Below are 16,038 nucleotides of genomic sequence, written 5' to 3' on the forward strand. Positions count from 1 at the left end.
ATGCAACCTGCACATGTCTGAGAAGAAATTCAAATATATGTGTGAAGTCAACCAACCCACACTTGGCCAGTGTGGTTGACTATGGCCTAATCACCCTTAACTTAGGGTAGGCTCCGAGCCCCTCGGTGGGGACGTATAGTGAGCTGATGATGATGAAGAGATTTGTATTGTTGGACTAAAGATAAACTGAGCATCCTAGAACTATTGTAATATATTCATTGATTTTATTACCACTCACGGATAGGAATTCGAGGAACTTCTTTAATTACGCCCACGCTTCGGAATTCTACCACTTCGCAATACGTGAACAATTTAATAAGAAAATAATTCTCATATACGTATTTAAAATAGAATGGTGAGTCAAATGGTATAAAGTAATCGTAGTAAAAACCAAGCAACAACTCTAAATTTATTATAAACGACCTGGATTATTATAAATTATATCCTTGGAATTATGTTAATGTTTCTTAATGTGGTAACGAGCATTTTCATATATTATTCATGGTTAGAGAAATGTTGATACCTTTATGAGTCATTTTCTTTCTTTCTTTGTAGATAACATGATGCGTGGAACAATTCTCTGATACGAAGCTTATCAAGCAAATGTAGGTGCTCCTTTATAATTACGAAACAAGATTTTATTTTCATTTTATAATGAACAGTAAAGATATAAAACAATTGAAAACTAAAATTACTTCTATTCTTCGGTTGAGTAATTTATTTATACTTTTAGAAGTCTACCTTAAAAACTAGTATAAAGTCTTTTTAATCGACTTTAGTTTGGTAAGTCGTTACATTGTCTGAAAATGACTTTGCCAAAGCTTTCAGACGATGTTAATAATTTAACTACAGTCCTGAAATTCACAAATCTTCCTTAATTAATGAAGGTATTATCGCTGTCTACAGCCTTTCACAAAGATTTACATATTTTACAGCTTACTCTGTTTTATAACTAGCTGTCGCCCCCGATTCCGTCCGTGCTTTAAAAAAAAACATAATTAGTAGCCTATGTGTTCTTCTAGAGTATGTTCTGATATGGATGCCAAAAATCATCAAGATCCGAACCGCCCTTTTGGAGATACCTTCAATAAAAAACATCCATCTAAACATTCCCATTTATAATATTAGTAATTTTTTTTTTAATTTATGAACACTAAAATTTACTCAAAAAATGTAATGTTTTCAGAAATCATGACATTGTGTTTTTTTCTTTTAATTTCGTCCCTTTTTACGAATACATGTGATATATATTGTTGTTGTTTAGGGTTATCCTCGTGTCATAGAAAACTCGGGCCATAAAAAAAGGGTTTACGATGTGAATCTTTTGCATACAAACTGGGAATACATGCTAATACGTAAGCTGATCGCTTAAAACTTTACGGCTGTTTGGAATACATAGAAGGCATTATTGTACATTGAATTTGCATCGTATTGGGTATTAAAAAGTTTTAGTGGAAGCTCATTGGTCGAAATTCTATCACAATTAATAGTTATTTTGTTTAAGCTTTATGCACATTTGGAGCTAGGTGACAAACAAACTCAGAACGTAAAACTGTTAGTAGTGGAACTTAGGTTACGTTTAAAAATAGTAAACAGTCAAACTTAAGTTCCAAAGGTCGATTTCTGCATATGACAATATGCAGTGCAAGCAGACACTCTTGATGAGGCAAACAATGTCACCGCAAAGGGACCCCCAGACTTTTAAAGTGTCTGGGAGGTGTGCCCCATCAAAAGTATCTATCTGCTTGCAGGGGTTATTGTGATAGTATCCTAAGTATGATGTATAAGAATCAAGCATCAAAAAATAAAGTTCAGTCATATTTTTACCATTTTTGAAGTGTCTGTCTTCGAAAACGGCCTCAGAATGTGTCTGGCAGTATTTAATTCGACATTGTTACGATTTCCTTCCACGCGTGTGTGAAAATCAGCTTTGTTAATATAAGTAACGATAGACATGTTTATTTCAAACTTCAGCGTGTTACTTATGCCCATTCGAACTATACGTCTACTAAGTAATCGTATAACAATTAAGCTTGTTGTGTGTGTTACTGTATGTAAAGTATGCCGGCTCTTGGCTCTCGGTCCATATAAAAAAAATTCCACCCTTTGAATGTATTGGTAACCAAAGTACATAATAATTTCGGTAGGATAATAAGTAAGTAGAATTTAAATAAATATTATTTGGTAATTTATGCAGAAATAAGAATATTTATTGTACAGACAAAACCATTTTCTCAAGATATTAGATTCTAAATGTTATGTAAATTAAATTAATATTGGATTCGACCTCTCGTTTATTTTTCGATCTAAAAGTAATTTGAAATCTAGAAAACTGCCAATACTAAATATGAAATTATTCAGGACTAGTGATCCGCCCCGGCTTTACTTGATATACGATTACTGCCGAATTAACGATACGCTTTACTTAATTACAAACACTTAAACAATAGTCTAAAAACAAATAGAAGAAAACCAATAATACAACAGAAAAAAAAACCAAAGAAAATTGCATTTTACTACCGTCAGATTAAGTTTAAGTGCTTTTGCAGTTGAGACCATTAAAATTCTGTAAATAATGCAATATTGAGAAAAATTCAACAGTTCCTTTTTCTATGTATTAATTTATTAACTTTTGTTTATTTCGCAATAAATTAATTAGCAACGGCTGAACTCACGTACAATCGTCAGATGACGGCACCGATTTATTTCGGACCTGTCGGGAGTCCATATTTATCAACTTGAAAAGAGCTCGACTTTATAAATTGAAAATCATAAATCGTAAGTCGAACAATGGATACTTCAACGACGGCAACTTATTCCAAATCTTTGCTTCACGCATGCCCTGTGGTTCAAAAACCCTTTTCAGCAGCCCAATTTGTGACATCAGTCACGTCATCAAATTCAGGTCTCGAATATGAATAGGAATTTAAACCCGTTCGTGAGAGACTTTATCAAGGACGTGATAAAATTTCATGAAGAGTAGACAAGCTTATAGAAACCCTTTTATATTTCATTACATTCATCTATATCTATACTAATTTTTAAACAAATTTGTATTTTTGTATGTAACCAATAAACTTAAAAACTACTTTTCTAAATATACAAGAAAAAGTTAATTCCGCGCGGTCGAAACCGCACGCAATAGCTAGTCACTCATATTGTTCGTAATAAGTATTCTACACGAATTTCTCTTTAGAGGTATTACAGATTAGGTTTTCACATTATTTGTGTTATTGAATTCAGTATATTCAATTACGAGACTGATTAAAAAAATCACATTTTTTTCTCAAACTTACCGTGACGTAACGTGTCGTAGACATTGTAGACATAGACGTAGACGTAGACTTGGAATTTTCGTAGGTCATTGAATTTACACTTGAATTTTTATACCTTTTCATAAGAAGTGTTTACGTATTAAATTCTTCTTCGTATGATTACCATAAGATCGAATCGATCTATTTCTTATAGATAAATTTGAGGTCGACTTGACATTTATCTTTTGGAAGTAAGCCAGCGCACAATTGGTACTCGAATAACCTTAAAAGTTTAGTGCCCTCGTGCATTGCTATAGAAACTTTCGTCCATTTTACTTCCCCAAGATATGTTAATAACAAAGTTTTGTTCAATATTATTCGAAATAAGACCAAAGAACTGTATATTCACCGATTACATAAAAGATGTGAAAATAAACAGATATATCCGGTAATTATTTGGAAGTTTCAATGTTACTAATATTATAAATGCGAATGTTTAGATGGATGGATGTTTGTTACTACGTATCTCCAGAACCACCTAACGAAACTCGTTGAGATTTGGCATACAGATAGGACATAGTCTGGAGGAAGACATAGAGTACTAACTGAGAAGTTTTTTTTAATTCCGCGCGGACGGAGTTCTGGCCGACAGCTAGTTCTATACAACTATTGGGGATAAAAAGAAAAATTGCTTCGTTAAAACGAAAAAAGGATTAAAAACAAAGAAGTTTATATAAGGTAAGTATTAAGATAACTTGAACGTAATATACTAACATAAGATAAAAGTAACAATAAAATTTGCACAGGAATTACAGTGGGCCTGAATATAGACAATTTGCTAGATACAACAACGACCACTTGTATCCCTTTCTGTTTAAATGAGGCTCAATATTCTTTATATCCTCACAAAATATTATTTTAATGAAGTAATGGATTTTATTTGTTACTTCCAGGATTATTGATACTTTTATTGGTATAAATTAAAAAAAAATAGTCTTTATCTATCAGTATTGTTTAGATAAACCAATTCTAATATTTATTAGGTATCAGATTTTTTGAAAAAAAAAAACAAAATCCTGATTTTTTCTTATAAAGATGCAGTTTTTTACGCTCTGAATCGACTTGCGCTACAGCTTTTGTTGCTTCCGCATTTTTTGTCTTTTATAAAATGTAAAAAATGTGAAAATACTTTTTAATTCCCGTAGAGTTTCCGATGTTGTTTTCTGGAGCGGATCATAATTAGCGTGGTTCATATTCGTAGCGTATTGTTGGTATGTCAAAGGACGAAATATTCGCGGTGTGAATAATGAAAAGACAATTTGCGTTGTGGACATGAAATCCTCGCGAGTTCAACGGACGGCGGGGTGCGTGCGCGAGCGAGCGGTGGTTAGTCGCCTGTAGCACAGTATTACTGCAAAATTTATTTCCTATTATTTTATGGTGTTTATTATACTTATTATTATTTAAAGAAACGATTTGTAACATTTGAGAAAACATAATAATAAGAGAGAATGAATAACAAGACTTTCAGTACTGCCGAAGAGTTCTAAACATAATATAGAAATATGTTTTCTGTTATGATAAAGTTGTGTCCACAAGACACATTAATCATTTAGGTTGTTTTGTAATTTTACGTAAATGATCAATTTCTGTGAGGTTAAAGTTAGAAGGAATTCTTACATCAATTGTTTTACTAAAGTATATCATGTGTATGATTATCAATAGATGTAATTTTTAAATCACTTATGAAAAATAATTGTGCTCCTGGGATATAGAATAAGGAGTGGATAAAGGCGTATATACTATCTCTGTGGATGGAAACCACGGCGAGTGGATGTACGCGCAAGCGCGGTAACGTTTCGCCGTTTCATCCCTGCAAGCGTTAGCTACCCGCGGCTGCCATCGGGGCCGGCCGTGCCTTTACCGGCTATTAATATCGCTTTTAATAAATCACCATAAACGACTCATTATCCAATTCAATTAAATCTATAAATAACTACTTCCTATAACTGTTATAACTGTTTAAAATATGCGATATTATCTAACGCATACAACGAATATTGTTCCTATGAAGTGATTGGTGACTGTGATTTTTATTGTTTTTTTTTAATATTATTTGTATAATTTGAGCTTCAGTTTTGGAATGTTATTCCATGTAACAGCTAAAGTGGAAAATTGTCTAATCAGTGCAGGTAAGTGTACTTTTAACGCGAACTGAAACCAAAGAAATGCTTGTGACGAATCCTCAGACAGATATTATTATACAGATATGTTGGTTTTAAAATATAGTTTTTATAGAATGATAAAATATGGTTTTTCATTCTTATTTTGTGTCATATCTATTCTTATAATCAAATACTTTATTTTGAACTTAATAGTCAAAGGAAATGATACGGTTCAAACGTGTTTTTTAATGGTGGTTCTACAGAAGCATTATAACAAGTACTTAGTTTTAAATGAGGTACGGAATTATCTGAAATTTGTCAATTTCAGAGCATTATTGGTGAACATTTTATATAGAGATTCTGAAAAATTGGCTTGAATTACAATCGCGTGGAAATAGGACTTCAAATATATAGCGTAGTTAGCTTATTCACATTCACGCACCGGAGAAACACAGTTTGTAAATTACACATCAGGCATTTTTTCTCCAATCCTTTAAAAAGGGATGAGATGCGCCTGACGTCTAAAACTTCGCTTCCGGGCTTCAATTCATTGCGAAACGCAGACTATGCTTTAGGCCTGTGTCCCGTAACGTAGAGGCAATTCAAGAATTGAAGCCTACTTCAAATAATAGATGTCTCAAACGTACCACTGTGAAACATCGAATATGTACACACATATCTTTGTCAATTTTCAAACTAACAAGTATTAAAACTACTTAATCCCTTAGCGTTGAGTCTTCGAATTGTACCGTTTCACGATAAAAATAATAATGGATAAAAATGTCTTGTCGTCTCTCTTATACTTGTTGTTAAAAACAAAGATAGCAATATGTTTAGAAATGTGTTCGAGTAGTGTAAACTCATTGTAAGATCGATCAAGACTATTTAGCATTTAATTACGCAAAATAGGGATCGTGGAAACATAACCAAGACTGTCCCGTTTAAATATGTAAGCCGTCCTAAGATAATAAAGTTGTATCAACTAAGACAACAGTTATCTTGGAAATGAAACGCTATTTTTAGTAATTATTCGTATAATATCTAGTTTTAATACAATCATAACATGAGCATATTAATTGGCCTGGGGGGATCTAAATTATGCATTACAGTTTTGAAATTTTAAAAGGTTTGCAAACGTCTTTGAAATTATTACTTAAGTTAGATAAATTCTCGTGATATTCGAAACATAATTACAAAAGTGGGAGAATAAATTTAAGTACTTGGCTTGACAATACTAATAGGAAAATTCTAAGATATTATTAAACATTCCAGACGAAAAAATACACATTCATTGCTAAATTGAAAAGCCTTGAATTGCATTAAATAAGGCAATCCTGCAAACAATCTCTTAACAGTGGTAGAGCCCGCTTTAACATCTTCGCACGAATCGGCCCGGTTCGCCCGGTGAAATACCACGACCACACAGAAGACAGGCGAGAAGTGGAAGCAATTCCGCGTTTCGTCTGATGAGTGTGCGTGCGTCCCGGGGGTCTAATTTAGTCCTCTTTCCCTTCCCACCCATTTTCTTATGAGGAAAGGATGGGAAGTGGAAGTGGACTTTCCGGATGAGAGGATGCATGGAAAGGGAAAATATTTTCGCTCTGTGCATCCTTTCCTCCGTCGATTAATGGTAGGCAACGCATATGCAATTGAGCATGTCTATGGCCAACGATCACTTCGCTATTTCTACGATTTGAGTTGGCCGCTCGCTCGTTTGCCACCTTATGATATAAAAAAAGCACTTCAGTTTGTTTAATATTGAATAAATCTAATTGAACGTAGTAGTGCCTAAATGACTGGATAACATTATTGAACCGAAATTGCGACGAGAATAGTGTAACTTGCCAGTAATTACAGAACCATTTGTAGAGCTGATGTCCTTTGAAGTACCTATAAAACCCATTGTGGCTGTTAAAAGGTTAAGTAGGCATGTATTCTTCCGAAAGAAGCACTTTATGTAATTTTTTATGAGCTTAAAAGATTCGAAAACATCAGGATCCTCGGTTGTTAAAAATTTGATTTTAAATATGAAAAAAGATTTTCGAACAATTTTATCGTTTCAGAATGAGGGGAACGAAAATAATTTTCCTGCTTTTATTATTCGGACATCTGTCTGCGTTGCCAGATACAATACGAATTGGTAAGACTTACTTATAAAAGTTGTCGATTTAATAGATATTTAAAATATTGACAATTATATCTCCTACGTAAAATTTATTAGTTTTGCTGTTGTATTTTCTGACTTTACAAAAATATATAAACGGAAATCAAAGGAAACGATTGGCCTTCCACTTAGATGTGGATTTGGCAAAAGTGCATGTTGTTGATTCCTTCCTTAAATAAGATTATTATAGCTTTGAAGACTGAAAATTTTAATATTAAATATGTTATGTAAATAAGGTGGGTTATTCCATCCTGAGGATGATAAGCAAGAGGTGGCATTCCGGTACGCGGTCGAGCGAGTAAATGCGGACAGGGCGGTTTTACCCCGAGCCAAATTGTTAGCTCAAGTTGAAACCATATCGCCACAAGATAGCTTTCACGCGTCTAAACGAGGTTTGTTGCCCTTATTCAAAATGTTTATTATTTATTCCGTACTTTACGTTAGTGATGATTAGTTGTATAATTTAATATGGTGTTTCTTTTTAGTTTATAATATAATAATACTAAGATTATAAATGCGAAAGTTTAGATGGATGCATGGGTGTATAGATGGTAGTCGGTAACAAAAAATTTGGATCTTGATAAAATTTTTGCACAGTTTTGGATAGCGTATTTCTGTGCATATTCTAATGAAAAAATTTAAAACTGGCTGTTTTCTTCCATTTATTTCCTTCTAGTATTAAAAAAATATACATTAACGAAAAAAAAAACATTTTGGCATTTTTTTAAATGAGGTCTTAAGTTGATAAATTCCACATCACACTCAGTAAAAAAAAAAAACATTTACACAAAAAATAAATCAATTTTCTATATAGGCAAAAGTATGTTCTAACCTTATCATCTATTCCAATGAACGTATGTAGTATGCCACTTGCTAAGAAGTGGTGTGGCAGCGATATTTGGGCCGCAGTCAGCTCCGGCGGCGTCCCACGTCCAGTCCATCTGCGACACGATGGAACTGCCCCACTTGGAGACCAGGTGGGAGTACCGCACTCGAAGAGAGTCATGTCTTGTCAACTTGTATCCCCATCCTGCCGCATTAAGTCGGGTAAGAGAAAACAGTATAAGTTAAGATTGCTTTCATTCTTTATTTATATAGATTTTTTACAATAAAAATAAACAAAATTTTTTTTGGGTGATTTAAAAATCGTCTTTGGTATTAAACTTTACGGTTTCTACTCTTACATTTCGATATTCATTCACCAACAATTTTAGGCTTACGTTGACCTTGTTCGAGCGTGGGGTTGGAAGTCTTTTACCATTGTATATGAAAATAGCGATGGTTTAGTTCGCCTACAAGAGCTTTTAAAAGCCCATGGACCTACAGAACTTCCAGTTGCAGTTAGACAACTACCTGAATCACATGATTATAGGTAATTTACAAATCAATTGACCTTGCTACTTGATTTCACCATAATACACACGCGGGCAGCACCCTCGTGTGAGACTAACGTTACAAATTTTTTTGTAGACCACTATTAAAGCAAATAAAAAAAGGTTTAACCATTATATACCTTCACACGTGGGCAGCACCCTAGTGTGATACTAACGTTACAGTTTTCTTGTAGGCCACTATTGAAACAAATAAAAAATTCAGCAGAATCGCACATTGTTCTTGACTGTGCTACAGAAAGAATACGTGATGTACTACAACAAGCGCAACAGATCGGTATGATGTCGGATTACCATAGCTATTTAATAACTTCACTGGTTAGTATACTTTTAAATTAATCTGAGTGTCAGTATGTAGCACATCATTAACCTACCCTTATCCCTATCGAGGGTCGGCACAGTATATACTACTGCTCCATACATCTCTATCAGCCGTCATATCCGAGTCTACCCCCTTCTTACGCATATCCTCTTTCACAGAGTCATTCCATACTTTTTTGGTCTTCCCCTACCCTTGTAGCCATCCACATTCAATCTCATTACTTTTTTGCTTACATCATCAGTGTCAGTATGTAGCACATAGTCGCGAAAGAGAAACGGAAACAAAGCGAAGCGAAAGAGATGATAACGGACCAACAATAGAACACAAAGATAGCTCCACGTTATTTCGATTTCAAGCTGTAAGCTTAAATGGTTTTATGAAACAAACCATCAGGCATAAATCGAAATTGGAGTTTCTTCGATTCCTTTTTGCAGCAATATGCTAGATGTATAATGGTACTGTAAAAAGACATAGCGAAGGGAAGATCCAGAGATTTTTCGTTAAAAACGAGGATAAAGAAGAAACTTCTCAGCTTACTTATGAATATCTGAGTAGTCAAAGATTCGAGTAATTTATCGCATTAATTTTTCAGTGACTTCATTAGGTTTTTAACAACTTAAGTTCAATAAATTAAAAAGCTGATGAATAATCTTTAAGTCATTAACTTAAAGTTTGTGTAATATTCAATTTATGATTGTTTAGGATTTACACAGCGTTGATTTAGAAGAATTCAAATATGGTGGAACGAATATAACAGCTTTAAGATTATTGGATCCAGAGAGATCAGATGTACAAAGAGTAGTTCGGGATTGGGTGTATGATGAAGCTAGAAAAGGTCGTAAATTACAATTAGGTCATACATCTGCTAAGGTAAGAAAGTTAATATCATTTAAAGTGATTGAAAAATTAAACTGATAATATTAATTATTTTTTCAGGAAAATATGACGTTTATTAAGGTAAGTGTGTTCAACTTTTAATGTCGTTATTAAAAAATATATAATATTATTCAAAAACTAAATATACAATGCATACTTCTGGATTTAGACATCAAAAAACATTTTATAAATAGCTTCTAGCACATATCCTCAAATTACATGACGCAATAAAAAATAGGATTATTTGCTAGTTAGTCTCAGTAACAACAGATTACCAGTAATAAAGTTATTAAATTTTTTGAGCCTAATTTTGACCTTTATTGGTATTTGAACTTGAAATATTAACGATATTGGTTCAATCTGAAAATGATGAGCCAATTCCATAAAGCATTTCGACAATCTAACAAGAAATGAACATAACATTGTAACTTATATTTTAATACAGACTGAAACAGCATTGATGTACGACGCGGTACATTTATTTGCCAAAGCATTGCACGACCTTGACACATCGCAACAAATTGACGTAAAACCTTTGTCTTGCGACGCCGAAGACACATGGCCGCATGGATATAGTCTTATTAATTATATGAAGATTGTAAGTTATTATATTAAATTTAATAAATACGTGTTAGTAAAATAAATTACGTTTGCAGTTTATATTGTGTAATATAATACTTAATGTATAAACTTAAGCAAGATTTATACGTCTAATAGGTGGAGATGAAAGGACTAACTGGTGTTATAAAGTTTGACCACCAAGGATTTAGGAGCGATTTCACTCTTGACATTATCGAATTAACAAGGGACGGCTTGCAAAAGGCCGGGACGTGGAATTCCTCGGAGGGCGTCAATTACACGAGATCTTACGGAGATAATCAAAAACAAATAGTCGAAATACTACAGAATAAAACACTCATTGTGACTACAATTTTGGTATTTGATTTCTACAACAAAACAATAATAAATATTTACTTGTATTAACATTTTATAAAACAATTGTTTTATTTTAGAGTGCTCCATACTGTATGAGAAAGGAAGCAAGTGAAAAGCTTATTGGCAATGCACAGTTTGAGGGTTACGCGATTGACCTGATACATGAGATTTCGAAAGTGCTTGGTTTTAATTATACTTTTAAACTAGCGCCTGATGGACGATATGGATCTTACAATCGAGAGACTAAAGAGTGGGATGGTATGATAAGAGAGTTGTTGGAACAAAGAGCTGATGTCGCTATAGCCGATCTTACGATCACCTACGACAGGTATGTGTTGTAGAGTTTTGCCCTTTAGAATTGAACTATTATTTCTGTCATATGATAATTAAAGCCAGACATTGATTTCTTCTGATAATGTTTCAGTATATTGTAACTTATAATAAATTTAAAAGTTACGATTGTCGTAATTTATAGTACCTAATTGACAAGGGTTCATCAAATAATATTATGACACCTTTAATGTAAAATTTTGTACGACGAATAACTTACGAGCAGTTTTCCTTAAATAGCGTTTTCCTAAACATTGTATGCTTTTCTTTGTACAACAGGGAGCAAGTGGTTGATTTCACGATGCCTTTCATGAATCTCGGCATATCGGTTTTATATCGGAAGCCTATAAAGCAACCGCCAAATTTATTCTCCTTCCTATCACCTCTATCCTTGGATGTTTGGATTTATATGGCAACAGCGTATTTGGGAGTTTCGGTACTTTTATTTATTCTTGCAAGGTTCGTAAAATAAAAATAAGTTTTGATATAACATAATTCACTTCAAACTGCTATTATCATATTTTGATTTACATTGAATTTCAAATTAACTTAAAGGACATCCCTTGTGTATGTTGTATATAAATGTTTTTCTGAACTCAATACTTTATTAGATTTCATGTGACTGTTTAGTGTGACAATAGTTATATCGCATCGTATTATGACATTGGAAACTAACAACTGTTACTTTTTATATACTAGCTGTGAAAAGACATACGGTGATATATCTTAATTATTCAAACAATACTGCATTTAACAAATAAAGCTCTTTTACCATAAGTTGATTACTACTAGGTTCACACCATACGAATGGCATCCAACACACTCGTCGGATGGTGAAAAATTGGAAAACATTTTCTCGTTGGCAAATTGTTTGTGGTTTGCTATCGGATCCCTTATGCAGCAAAGTTGTGATTTTCTCCCCAAGTAAGAAATGAGATTATAAAGCGCAACGCGTTTTACAAAAGTGACCGTAGCGAATTCGACTAGAATGAAATGGGTAGTAAACAATCTATTTCTAAAGTAGATTCCGACACTAGTTTACTTCATCATCATAACGGTGTAATTTGGGATATTGCCTAATACGATATTGGGAGAATTTGTAATTCGTGAATTGATTCCTGATAATTTTAAATGACGGGCTGTATTTGGGCGCAGGTTCAGCCCCTACGAGTGGGACAGCCCCGGGAACTGTATTGACGAGCCCCAAGTGCTGGAGAACCAGTTCACTCTGTTGAACTCGCTTTGGTTCACTATTGGATCCTTGATGCAGCAAGGTTCGGATATCGCACCGAAGTAAGTCCATATTGGCTAACAGATAGCTTCTACGGTTGCAGATATTTGTTTAAAGCTATATGAAATAGAAGTATCATAAACTAGCTAATGCTAGCAACTTAGCATCAATTCTTTTGTATTAAACTAAATTTCTAGCGTGAATCTTCTAAAGCTTCGTTTTATTATAAAATGTTACCAGATACTTTATCTCTTTCTTGAAATCAAAGCAGTTTGTTGGTAGTGAATCAATACTTTCGGCAATATCAAAAATGCCTTTAACATTGTTACCCACTTTTCATTCCAAAAGGGATCATATTTCTATATCTACTTTCTTAGACGCGAAGACCGACATATCGAATCTCACGTTCCCATTTTCGTTCATTTTGGCATTGATTCCGTTAGGTTCTACTTTACATAGAGAGAGTTAATAATAATTCAACAAACCTAAGTTGCGTTTAATTAATCCTATGCTAATAAAATCCCGGAAATAGATCTATCACCAAACTCCAATATTTGTATATATCTAATTAGTTTCAAAGGGACCTCAACAACCCTTTGCGAAATTTACACATTGTCAACCATTAAATTATGTGATGGAATAGGATTATTGGATATGTTACCATATTGTAGATTGCTAGGATTTCATTTTCAAAAATAACTGGCTCAGTGTAGTATCTATAGCTTGCTGCATCAAGTTGTTAATTGTATGTAGATGCTAGTTTAGATTTTAATTGTGTTTGTGTTCGAGTGTAATTTTACCATGCGTTTTCACCGACGAAACACTTGTACAAAACGATTATTATCTCTGATTTCTCAGACAGTTTTACGTACTCGTGTATCAGCAGTGAAAAAGTTACTGTGATAGACATATTTCGTTAGTTACTAGTTTTTTTTTTAATATTTTTTCTTTTAAACAGGGCAGTATCAACGCGAATGGTGGCTGGAATGTGGTGGTTCTTTACATTGATAATGATTTCCTCTTACACCGCGAACTTAGCGGCGTTCCTAACTGTGGAACGAATGGACTCGCCCATTGAAAGTGCCGAGGACCTTGCTAAGCAGACTAAAATTAAATATGGCGCTTTGAAAGGTGGCTCCACTGCTGCTTTTTTCAGGGTAAAGTTTTAATTTTATCAGTGTTAATGAATTCTTTTGTAAGTACACAAACTTCTTTTTCGGACATGTTTCTTTATAAAGTTTTGGGTACAAGTAGAATTTCTTAATTAAAAGGATTTAGAAAGTCATTTTGACAGTCCACTGTTCGAGGACAGTAAATTAATGTTAGAATTATGGATAAGGCATTTGTTTATCGGTAGTGCAATGAATATTTGTTGTATGATGTCTATAATTGTCTTATTATTTGTTTTTGTTACGTAGGATTCAAACTTCTCAACATATCAAAGAATGTGGTCATTTATGGAATCCGCTCGGCCCTCTGTGTTTACTAGTAGCAATAAAGAAGGTGAAGAGCGTGTGATGCGTGGTAAAGGCTCCTATGCTTATTTAATGGAATCGACTACTATCGAATATGTCGTAGAAAGGAATTGCGATCTTACACAAGTTGGAGGAATGTTAGATTCAAAGGGATACGGCATCGCGATGCCACCAAGTAAGACACTAATAGTATGATAAACAAAATTATTTTAAGAAACTTTTACTTAAATTAAATTTTTGATGATTTAAGACTAGAAATTTCTTGACGTTTGGTCGTTACAAGAATTATTTTCTATTTTAGATTCACCATATCGTACCGCAATCAGTGGAGCCGTGTTAAAGTTGCAAGAGGAAGGAAAATTACATATTTTAAAAACAAAATGGTGGAAAGAGAAACGCGGCGGGGGTTCTTGTAGGGTAGGTTTTATAAATTCGATAACTACACTATTACAAAATCGTTAACTAATATTATAATAAGTAAAAACTTGTAAGCGTATTGTAAGTGTGTTTAATCTTGTTAAGATTATTGATGAACGTGATTGGATTATGCAGGATGAAACCTCAAAATCGTCGTCCACAGCTAACGAACTGGGCCTCGCGAATGTAGGCGGTGTGTTTGTCGTACTAATGGGCGGTATGGGGGTGGCATGTGTCATAGCCGTCTGCGAGTTCGTTTGGAAATCTAGGAAGGTGGCCGTTGATGAACGGGTGCGTATTCGATTCATTATTTTAAAACGATTCATTATTTTTTTTTTTGAATTATTTTGCGTAATGATTATTTTCATTTTCTATGTCTATTGATGTGTTTTAGTTAACCGCTTTAATTCCTATTTTATTTTGTTCTAGGTTTATTTTTGAATGTACGTTGTATAGGTAAACTACTTTGAATAATCTAATTAGCCGCTAGATCGGATACCTAATTTTTCACATGAAATATTTGTTTCAATTACCTTAATTATATTAATTAATTCTTAATATTTTTATCGTTGCTGCATTGGATATATCAGAAGGAAGAGGTAAACTTTTTCTGAGCACAGAATATATTTTGTTTTGAATAAAATCTACCTTTTATAAATTTGTGGGCTCAGGCGTCTCTTTGTTCGGAAATGGCTTCGGAGCTGAGGTCTGCGCTCAAGTGCCCGAGTACTGGCAGCGGTGGGGGGCCAGCTAACACTAGGGATGGCGCTGGGTCCCCATACCTTCACTATGGGTTTAGTACAAAGAGCCAGCTTCACTAGCGCCGTGACTCTGCCTCCTCGCCAACAAGCGATGTGTAGGCCTAATGACAATGCGTATACTTAATATTACGGGAATTACGTCTTTTGTAAAGATAATAAGTGTATGTGTGAATTTTTTTTTATAATTTTTACGTTGATACATGTGATTAAACGAAACTCTAGTAAATTTTAAAATTTACCAACAGTTTAGGTAAGTTTAGACTTAAGTGTTTCATACTTCTAATTTCTGATTTAATACTGCCATTTTAAAAACAATTAATATTCTAAGACAACTTACTAGAGAAGTTAATTATACCGAAATGTCTGTTGCTTTTAACTCAATTCACAAATCGTAACAAATAGAGATGTGCGACAAGGAATCGTCATATCCGTGGATTTCTGCGTAAACTATCAATACAAAATCGTTGCCTTTTTGAAAATAGAATGTTAAAAACAACAGTATGATTTTTATAAAGTCTTAGTAGTGGAAGTCCAAGGCAAGCAATGCACAAATATGTTTTTAAAAATAAATGTTATAAGCATCAAAACTAAAATTAGATATTTTTAATATTTGTTGGCAATAATCAATAGTTATATTTATTACTTTATTTTTCTTTTAATTCCGTGCGGAAGAAGTCGCGGGCAACTGCTAGTAGTATTATTTACTATTTATAGGG

At 33.7% G+C, this 16,038-nt stretch overlaps 1 protein-coding gene across 2 annotated transcripts; it reads left to right on the forward strand.

Annotated features, from left to right (window-relative positions):
• The first annotated feature begins 5,184 nt into the window (after positions 1–5,184).
• KaiR1D (Kainate-type ionotropic glutamate receptor subunit 1D) lies at positions 5,185–15,528 on the forward strand. Of its 2 annotated transcripts, none has more exons than XM_013317973.1 (19): positions 5,185–5,446; positions 7,483–7,559; positions 7,820–7,975; positions 8,446–8,630; positions 8,798–8,955; positions 9,151–9,292; positions 9,999–10,166; positions 10,233–10,253; positions 10,618–10,770; positions 10,890–11,108; positions 11,186–11,436; positions 11,718–11,897; positions 12,231–12,362; positions 13,628–13,826; positions 14,088–14,319; positions 14,446–14,561; positions 14,697–14,852; positions 15,152–15,160; positions 15,233–15,528. In XM_013317973.1, exons 2-19 carry the CDS (start codon positions 7,484–7,486, stop codon positions 15,380–15,382), a joined length of 2,703 nt encoding a protein of 900 aa, XP_013173427.1. In that variant the 5' UTR covers positions 5,185–5,446; position 7,483; the 3' UTR covers positions 15,383–15,528. The 2 variants fall into 2 exon arrangements, with proteins under 2 accessions (XP_013173427.1, XP_013173426.1); XM_013317972.1 differs by lacking the exon at positions 12,231–12,362 and adding an exon at positions 12,594–12,731.
• The last annotated feature ends 510 nt before the right edge of the window (positions 15,529–16,038 follow it).

The sequence above is a fragment of the Papilio xuthus genome, unplaced genomic scaffold (genome assembly GCF_000836235.2).
Source record: "Papilio xuthus unplaced genomic scaffold, Pxut_1.1 DF826933.1, whole genome shotgun sequence".
NCBI lineage: Eukaryota > Metazoa > Arthropoda > Insecta > Lepidoptera > Papilionidae > Papilio > Papilio xuthus.